A 10,344-nucleotide genomic window follows, 5' to 3' on the forward strand; every position below is an offset into this window, starting at 1 on the left:
TCACATACCCAAGCAGATTCTTGCTGCCAATTAAATCTGGGCCATCTTTTTGGGCATGAGGATGTGGAGTGAGATTACACTTTGTCCCTGCATACGTCCTTGTTGGATGGATACAGAGGAGTGTTTAACACCATCATCAGCAGGTGGGCAAACACCACTGGCTTTCTGTCAGCACCCTGTGGCTGGATCAGTCAGGCAACAACCTGGCATCATTCTGGATCCCATTCAGTCACCTTCCTTCATTCACTTCTCTTCATTCACTGACTGTTTTGATATGGGCACACCCTGTTTAAGTGACTCAAAATAAGACTAACAGCAGGGAAGCTGGCCCTAAACTTGTGCCCAGTGGGCAGCACAAGCTGGTACTTTGGGGGGCACTTCAGGGACTTTGAGGAATTATTTTGGGCCTTCAAAGGCAGCAAAGCTCTGTGTTTGCAGTAGGACTGAATAATCCACCTGGGGTAACACTAGGATTCTTTTGTTCAGGGCTGTGACTCTCAAACAGCAGGACCTAAACAGACAGGTATAGTCTGATCAAAGACCAAGTCCTTAACCAGGATGGCAGCCACAGGCAGCTCCCACTCAGCCACTCACACCATGTCAGCTTTGCCCAGGTGACATTTAGAGACCTGCCAGGATCTTCAACAAAAATAAAACTAAGTTAAAAATCCAGAGTACTGCAATTTCTCAGGTTTATCAAATTTATCAAATAAATTGTGTAAAGGAAGTGGACTTAAAGCACTACAAAAGTTTTAATTAAAATTTATTTCAGTATGTAAAAGGAAACCATGAACTTTTATAATTAAATCTTGGCAAAAGGAATTTAATGAAAATGCCAGTGCGTAAATTGCATTAATTGTGTAAAGCTACTCAACGTGGCTTTCTCTGCTGCTTTGCTGATAGAGTAGGAAGGAGAAGGATGAAAACACCATGCCAAAACCTCTCTGCACAAGAGTGGATATTAGTCACTTCAAATTCTTTCCTGTTTAATAGAATGCATTAGCTTAACTTGCAGAGGGAGGAAAGTAATATTCCCAGCAGTGAAAAACAGCTGGGTATCATTAATGGCTTCAAAGTGGAGGTGGTGCTTTCATCATTTCCATTTCACTTCCTCCTCCCTTCTGCCTCCTTTTCAGAGCCATAGCTTTATTTTCCCTGTTCTCACTTAACTGACTCCCAATTACAGCTTTCTGGCAAAATGAAGCTGAATTTTTGGAGGTTTCCTTCTATATCTTGTCAAGCAATGCACTGATGCTTAATGTTCAACAGATTTTCTTTTCCTCTGGGTTACGTTTCTTTCTGTTGTCTGAACCACCTCACAAAAAATGTGAGAGGAGCTCTCCTACATCATGTGTGCTCAAATCCCCTCAAGCCTAACTCCTCCACAAGTGGAGCTGTAACTTTGATATCAAAAGGACAGACAACGTTTATTATGTTCCCTCTTTTTCCAAACACCACTCTTGTCTCCACAATGGTGACTGCAGCATCCTGCTCTGGAGAGCCCTTGTTCTCCCCTTGCCCTGCCCCGAAGGCACAGCTGGAGCAGAAGGCAGGCTGTGTGCTGGCCTGGCTCTGACACATCCAAGCTGTCAAAGCTGCACAACTTGCAAAATAACCTGATTATTGAGGTACCTACAAGAAGGTGGTGGCCACACACATTACAATTTCACTAAATACTTGTTTTTCTGGAGGTGCACTCTGGCCTTGACCTGGACTAAATACCAGTGGTCACTGTGCAGGTGTCACCCCTTGGCCTAAGGTAGCAGAAGTGGTCTGGCACTGCCCCAGGAAGCACAAAGGCTGCCACCTGAGCAAGGGTCTGACATACATATTTATTAGGCTTAAACACTCCTGGTGTGTGGTATGTCCCTGATGAGGCAGGCAGGAGCTGGGGATGGGGGGATAGTGGTGCCCTGGCTGTTTCCCTCTGATGCTCAGGGGGATAGCAGCTGGAGTGTTGCACTGGGTTTATTTACAGACACTGCAGGGAAAGGGAAGAAGCAGCTCCACATTTAACACGCTGAGTTTAACAATCCATCTTTAATACTTCCTATTTACTGCATACTTCATACAAGACCTGCATCATTTATTTCTAGGCAAAGAGCCTGACTTAATGCAAGTAGCTCTGCGTTGAGGTAACCTCCCATCCGTCTCTCCCCTGGAGCTGTGGGAGGAGAGGGCAGCTGTGACAGGGTGGGTGGTCACCATATTCAGCTTCTGCACGGACCAGGGCACTCTGAGAGCTGCCCTCCAGCCCAGAGCCCTTCTTCCTTGCAGGCAATCATTCAATCTAAAGAATCATCAGAAAAAAACCCCAGCAAATCCAAGGAGAAATTTTCCTCCTCTTACCCCAACCTCTTTTTCTTCCTTTCTGTGATCCACTGGCAGGAGGAAGGACAAATATAAATGGTTTTTATGTGGCCTAGTCTGCCTAGTCTTTCTTTCTACTGCTTTTTTGTGCTTGTCTTTGCAGGTAGAGAAATTTTTATGGTTTCTGAGAAATAAGAAAGGGAAAGGCTCAGCCTTTTGCAGCAGCTGCTGCTTGTTGCTCTCCCCAGGAAGGAGCTGTTGCCAAGCAAAGAGGAATTTCTTTGGGGCAGTAGCTGAAGACCAGATTTTGCGGGATTAGCTCCAGTCAGACACAAAGTGCCATCACTGAGCATACATCTGGAAAAGGTCACAAAGCAGAGGAATTGCCAGCCTGTCTCTATTTGTTCCCTCTGATGGTCAGGATCCAGTGTTATCTGGGTATTACTGTACCCCACGTTATATTAAAGATGAACTTCCCTGTTCTTCCATATTCCTTCACCTGATACATGCTTTTCTCCTGATTACTGCTCATTCCTCTGGCAACAGGACACCCTGCTGCTCTTTGTTTTATGCATTAGGGAAAGCCCTGGTGGCACTCCTGGATGATCAATAAATGAGTCACAGCCTGTGGCATTTAATTATTTACAGCTGTGCCCCAAACAGGTTTCAGTGATACAGTTGTAGTTCTGTGGTGGAAGGTAAAGCTCTTCATTAATATATTGATCATCCCAGAGGGATAGGGGTGGGTGTTTTTCACTTTTAATTGGTGAGGAAAGTCATGAAATCTCAGCACTGCCCCAGGGATGGTGCATTTAGCAAATGAGATAGGTGCATATCCTAAGGAGCACAGGCAGGATAAAGGGTTTATTCCCTTCCTCCAGGGGACTGCAGCTGGTTTCTCAGCCATTGATTTTTTGCTTTTCCACTTTCTCCCTCCTTAGGGATCGCTCTTCCACCTAATGGGATTGCCACTGTTAACTTTAATTATTTTAATACAGGTTTCTCAGTGGAAATCTCTTGTGGATTAAAAATATCAATTGCATGTATGCTTATGTATATATGTATATATCTAAGGCCTCTAGTTTTCACCTCTTCTCAAGCTTCAAGAAGAAGATAAAAATAATTCTATTTTTCAAATCATGTAGTGTTTGAGTTGTTAGACTTGGCAGCATGTTTATGTCCTCTAACTGGACTTTGGAAGACAGCTCTCAGATAGAAGGTCTGTTGGGTTTCAAGGGATTATCTTCTCGTTATGTATCTTTTCTTTTTCTCTGTGATGTAGAGTAGCTGAGTAGGTCAGGATTATTCTACTTGAAGTTAATTATTTTTCCATTGCCTCCCTTTGTGAAGTGTTGAAAGCGAATCTTACACTTACAGTGTTTCATACATTTGTAATATGTCAAATAACTGATTTTTATTTTTTATTCCCTTTTAAAATTAAATGGCATTTTCTGCTTTTTAGGATTTGATCTGTAACAAAATGAATCATTGAAAAGTTGTAGTTTGATTTTTTTTTTTCTATTGGGGGCAGAGAAAATTGCAAACAGCAGTTCATTATTAGAATGCGGGAAGTCAAAAAATTATTGTAAAATCAAAATGTGAGTAGGTGCATGAATATGTAAAATCCTTGCAATTATTGTGCTTTCCAGACTGCATGGTGGGACTTGTATTATTTATATTCTGTCACAAATCTATTACCTATTAACTGTGATGAGCGATCAGCTCCAGATTAAATTCTGAGCCAGTGTACTTTTCTTTGAGTGCTCATTTTAGTTTCAAAATAACCTTCATTCTCTTCTTGCTTTTCCTGATGGGGCTAATGAGCAGCGCTTGTACAAAAAAAATACCCCAAAGGCAGTTAAAACCCCAGAATTTAATTGCTGGTTAGAAAAAACTTTTTCTGAGAACATTTCTATTCCAAGACCTGAACAGTTATTTGAAATCACCCAAATCATGTTTAAGTAGCTGGAGGGGTTTTCAGCCACTGGGAGCTGGCAGAAGGGGGTTTTACCCCTCACATGCCGACACAACAAAGCCCGGAGGTCAACGCTGAAACCCCTCTGGAAGGCGGCACCCAGTGCCCAACACACAATGAAAACGGGGTAGAGCTCCTCACCCAAAAGGGGCTGGATCTTCCTGTCACTGTTAAGCAGGCACACAGGCAAAGAAGAAAGAGAGGGGACTCTCTGTATGTGTTCCACACAGGTTTATTCCCGTGAAAACGCAGGGACAAAGAGGCCAATTGGTGGGAGGGTCCAGGGGTCTTATACTGGGTACAGAATAGGTGGGGAGAGGGATCTCAGCCAACGGGATAGAGACAAGCAGGTGGGATTGACAGGAAGGGAACCAATGGGAACAACACATAGGAGGGACTCAGGGAAGGATCCAATGGGGTGTCAAGGAACAAGGAACTTTCTGGAACTAATACATATTAAAGAAGGGCAATGAATATACATAACTTCATACATAAAACAGGGAGGGGAAAATATTAACTAATCATGAGAAAACATGCAAAAGACAGAACAAGGGAATCATGGGTTCTCACCATGACTGCAAAGTTACATGCTAAGCTTGGGTTGCTGACCACCACAGCTGCTTGTCTTGAGTTCTCCTCAGGAGAAAGAGTGGCTGGAGCCACCTGCACCGCCACACATAGCTGCTTCAGGATAAGTATTTTGTACTGAGCAGCTGATTGGGTCTATACATGTCTTTGGGGTTTGCTCAGGTCTTCTTTGCTCATGAGTAACTAAATTTACTTCTAAACAACTTCTTTGCTTATTTTCAAACACTGAAACTTCATTGGAGAAAGTGAGAATAAGTGAGGAAGTTTTGGGGATGTGGGCACATGCCTAGGTGTTGACTGGGCCATGGTTAAATCTGATGAAATGTTTACCCCAGTAGTTACCAAGACTATGAACTGGGATCAGGAGAAGATAGGATGTTCTCTCCTTATTTTCCTCACTTGTTGGAGCAGTATGGCAGTGCCCAAGTGTGACCGATGGGTAAAGCTTTGTAAAGGGAAGGCCTGGTAAAATCATGGCTCTGGCCTGTTACTTAGCCTAAGTAGAAATGGACTGTGGCAGAATGACTCAGCTAGGATAGAGGAAGTGAGGCATGCTGTGTGAATGCCTCATGCCCGCACTGTGGTGTATGGTGCTTGGTTAAATTGGGTTTGTTGTGCCTTAAAACTATGTGAACTAACAACTGACAAACGGCATAAAAAGGCCAGGTTTTTGTAAATAAGGTTCCCCCTTTGCCCTTGCCTGGGGACTCCTTGCTGCTCCATATCCTTACACCCAAGGACATCTTTTTTCTCCTTCCCATGACTAAATGTGCTGGTTTGAAAGTAAACCAGTGGATGCGAGAGATTTCAGGTCGGTGTTACAATATAATAGAATTACTGTTGCAGTGCTTGGTTTGGTTTACAAGCAGCAACCTTCTCAGGAAGCGCTGCGAGGCTGGTTAGGACAGAGCGGCAGTTCCGCTCTTCCGTAGTCCTTCCGGATGGCCCCACATACCTGCTCCCTCTAGCTGTCGGCCCCACAACACAGTAACAGGAAAGGTCCCTCCATGTGGGCCTCAGAGGAACCTTTATTTTTTGCACAATGACAAGCTGATTCCCAGAGGCAGAGAGACCTGGCAGTCAGGGAGCAGGGGGATTTTCTCAGGGCCCAGGGGTGGTACGTGGGCGGAGTTGGGGTACAGGAACCAACAGGGAGAGCCAGAGGGAGTGGCCAGGGCTAGAGGCAGGGCAAAGGGTGGGGTACAATGTGAAAGGCATAGATTTAAAATGTGAATCAGTGGGAAATACAACACCACAAATTACAATAAATGCAATGATACAGAAAAACTAGTTTAAACCCACAGAGTCAGAGTACAGCCTGGCACCCTGCTGGTCAGGGTGAGGGTGGTGGTGGCAGTCCAATTAAACAGTGGTTGCAGTCCTGGTGAAGTGATGGTTGCAGTCTTGTTGAAAGCAGTGGTCCTGTGGAAGGTGTGATCCTCCTGTGGAAGTTCAGGTCCTCCTTTGGGTCTGTCCAGTGGTGGTGGTGTCCCAAGTCTCCAAAGCACCCAGATGATATATGGTCAGATTCAGGTAGGAAGGTCCAGTACCTTCCCCAGGGTAGGGAATGTCACAATGGAATGTGTCTGTGACTACGGTGATGCGCTGGAGATTTAGATCTTGATCTCTGGCACCTGTCCCAGGATCTGCTCTGGTGCCATCTTGGGCTTTTGCTATGATGCCTCTCCTGGAATAGTGAGGGCCTTCTTCTCTTTCGAGAGCAGCTGCGCCTTCTTGGAGACCTGCTCTGGCTCTGCCTGTACTGCACCACTGGAGATCTGCACAGTTTGTCCAGGTCTCTGTACCCTCTTCTGTGGTGGTCAGGAGATGGGATTAGTTTCAGCTTTTTATCTTCCTCTTCCTCCTCCTCCTCCTCACTAGATTCTACATCATCCATGTCTTCTTCCAGAGCACTAACACGAGGCTCGAGTTGCTCAGCTCCTTCCAGAACATACCATTTCTGCAGTCGAGGCAGGATGATATCACATACACGTTCCTCATAGAGCAGCTTGTCAATAAATTCATCCACATGCATCAGCTCAAATGCCCCATTTCTGTTCTGACATGTTATTTTCCGATAGTCATCGTACAGTGGTTCCAGGTACTTGTAGCAGTCGATGGCAGTGCCTGTCAATCTCATGTACAGCCCTCCAAGCATTCGAACGTACTTGAAGTCCTCATTCTTTATGAACTGCATGATGATGTCTTTCTCGGGCTGGATCTGCAGCAGCTTCAGTGTCAGGCACAAGAAGGGCGTGGGTTTAATGTTCCCTCCATAGACGGCCCCCACATATTTCAGCTCCATGGCCGTGTCCACCACCAGCTCAGCTGTGAGGCCAAAACACTCCTCCTTCCAGTACTTGGACTCGTAGATGCGGGTGCGGATGATCCACCAGGTACTGCAGGTTGGTGCCGTGGATGCTGTGCGCATCCTTCACCGTGTGGTTGGCCATGACAGGTGCTGGACAGCCCCGCTCGCAGCTCCAAACTCAGCTCTCCTCAGTTCCCCTTCCGAGAAGAGCTGTGCCACCTTCTGCCTCCTCCTTGTCAGTCGCTGTGCAGGCCAATTTGGTCTTGGGTTTCCTTTTCTGAACAGGGGTGACTGCTATCCGCTTAGGTTGTCCTGGCTCAGCGATGGTTTGCGTGGACACAGTGCCTGTTTTGTTTTCTTTTCCCTAAATCTCAGCTGGTTTGAAGGTAAACCAGCGGGAGAAATGGTGGTCAGGGCAGTGGTTGCAGTCCTAGTGAAGTGATGATTGCAGTCCTGTCAAAAGCAGTGGTCCTCTTGTGGAAGGTCTGGTCCTCCTTTGGATCTGTCCAGTGGTGGTTGCTCCAAGTCCCCAAAATGCCCAGATTATATATGGTCAGATTCAGGCAGGAAGGTTCAATATCTCCCCCGGGGCAAGGAATTTCACAATGTAATGATGTAATCCTATGAGTCATGGGATATTTTGGGTACTCCTTGATGGCCTAGGTCGCTACAGCTGCCCATTGGGGCCTTTGAGCCATTATGGGCCATTGGCAGAGATAAGCCCCTTAGGCCGGGTGTAGCTGTCACAGTTGAATACATTTGTGAAGACAAAGAAACACTGCCCTGCTGCAGGGTTTGGTCTTTCCCTTATCTGACACCCGGCTTGCAGCCTGGGGGGTCGGGTGTGCCCCGGGCAGCTGTTGCAAGCAACCCACCATTAAGTGTTCAGCAGGAATAATGCAGTGGGGCTAGAATTCAGAGTTTAGTTACATCCCACCGTTGTAACCCAGCACACTGAACAATAGATTAAGTGCAAAGAGTGATAATAGAAGCGACAAGACTGCCCACCAGAGGTTTTAGTAGCTCTGTTGCCAGAAAATCCTGTGCAGTGGCCACGGGCACAAGACTTGCTGGGTGGCTTTTGCACAGCACAGGGGTCACTCCTGGCTGCTGAGACCTGGGGAGCTGCTGAGCAGGGCTGACCCTGGTGGCACTTCCCCCTGCCTGGCACCAGTGTCCAGTCATCCTACAGGCTTCAGCAGGCTGAGGATGCCTCTGCGTCCCCTTGGAGCAGATCCCACTCAGCCCGGTCAGCTTAGGACGCAGTCGGCTGCGGGGCCCAGCCTCCGGACTCTGGGAGACCAGAGGTCTGGCTCGTGGGTCCTTCCACAGGACCACGGCGATGCAGGCAGGTGGTGGAAGGAGGAGGCAGGCTCAGATCTGGGTGAAATCTGGGAAGTTTATTGTGCCCTCGAGCACAACACCCCATGTCCCAGGGGTGCCCAGCTCAGAACGAGCTTGGAAAGCTCTTACAGGAAGTTTTATGGGAGGGTGGTAACAAGGGAGGGATCATAGGAACAACCAATCGGAAGAGGGGAGGGTGTGGTGAACAGAATAAAGGACGCATAAAGAAACCAATCATGGGAGAAGAAGGGAGGGACCCTTTTCCCCTGGCCAATCACCCGACGCTCCGGCCAGAACTTTCCAGAAGCCTGGGAGGGGTGCCGGAGTGATTGGCAGGCACCAGGGAGGAGACAAAGAGGGAAGGTAAGGCAATTAACATAGAACTGGGAGGGTACAAAACTGGGATATTCCAGCAATACAAAAACCCAAAGGGGAGACTTGGACCGAACCAAACAAACACACTCCCACATGAGGAGAGCAGGTTGTGGGGGTGTGTGTATATCCCATTTCACCATTTGCTTCAGGTGTGTTGGCAAAGCAGCGTTGAGGGCTGCTGGTGGGAGGATGATGATTGTCTGGTTACTGAAATGAAGAAGCTGTCAATCCCTCGCTCCAGTCACCCTTTATGCCTGACATGGACCTCCCACAACAGTAGTGCACACAGGATTTACCCTCCTCCTGCCCAAGCACAAGCCTCAAACAATGCTACAAATTCTGCATTTATTGGACAATAGTTCTGTTCTTATATTAACTTGCACAGGGAAAATTTTTGCTTCTTGTGTTCCTAGTAAATGCAACTCGGAAGGAGTTTTATTTTGATTTTAAGAGGAGGAAAGTTATTGGCTTTTCAGCCTGGAGAAGAGAAGGAGCCGGGACACGTTAGTGTGGCATTCCAGTAACTTAAGGTGGTTTATGAAAAGGAGGGGGAGTGTCAGAGACTGAAATATTTTATTTTATGACTTAAACATTTTCTTAAAGGACTTTTAAAACTGTATTACAAAAGCTGCAGAGAAGACTCCCACACCCTGAATGGGGCCCTGAGGCCTGACACTGCTCGCTGATGAAGATAAGATAAAGTAACAAACTCAGGGTTGGGGACATTCACAAAGCACAAGCTTGACACCTCCAAGGTGGAGACCACAGCCCCAGGGCTATCAGCTGCCAGGCTCGAACAGACCCTCGAACCAAAGGGTGGAGGGAGGAGAGGCTCTGGGTGTCTGGGAAAAGCCTCTGGTCAGAGAGGAGCAGTGACTGCCCATCCTCCCCTGTGCAGAGGAGCCCAGCTGAGGGGTCCTCACCAGGGAGGGGAAGCTTATCCACAGCAGAAGGGGGTGACATGGCCCATCACAGGGGCCCCCCTCAAAGGGGTCCCCAGACCCTGCACCAGAGCACCAGAGATGGTGCAACAGACCCTCAGTGTTGCAAGGGACAGTGTCAAGCTGGCCCCTGCAAGGGAGACACGTGGGCGTTCCCACCTGGCCCCCAGCGTGTATTAATCCATGGGATTCTGCTCTCTTTGGCGTGTGGCAGCGTGGCCACGGCAGCGATGGGGGACCCTCACCACCAGCAGAGCAGATGGAGGGGAGCAATGAGACATCATTGGGACCCTTGGATGGGTGATCTGCTTCCACCTAACCCCTGTCACCTCTCCCTGTTCCCCCAACCCCCCCACACACTTCTTTTTCCTATTTCTTTCTCTCTTTCTTTTCTCTTCCCTTCTCTTTCCCTCTCTACTATTAAATAAAATACATCCATTTTTTGGCAACAACATCTAACGTTGTTTGGTTTTAATCTCGTTTCTGGGAATATTTTGAAC

At 47.3% G+C, this 10,344-nt stretch overlaps 1 protein-coding gene across 1 annotated transcript; it reads right to left on the bottom strand.

The window, feature by feature from the left end:
• Positions 1-6,443: 6,443 nt before the first annotated feature.
• LOC309570841 (pre-mRNA-splicing factor 38A-like) lies at positions 6,444-7,326 on the bottom strand (the record flags this gene model as incomplete). Its single annotated transcript, XM_082277853.1, is given in 2 exon segments — positions 6,444-7,263; positions 7,265-7,326. Coding segments are annotated over 2 exon segments (882 nt in total).
• Between the last annotated feature and the right edge of the window lie 3,018 nt (positions 7,327-10,344).

Source organism: Coloeus monedula (assembly GCF_965178545.1).
Source record: "Coloeus monedula genome assembly, chromosome: 3".
Classification (NCBI taxonomy): Eukaryota; Metazoa; Chordata; class Aves; order Passeriformes; family Corvidae; genus Coloeus; species Coloeus monedula.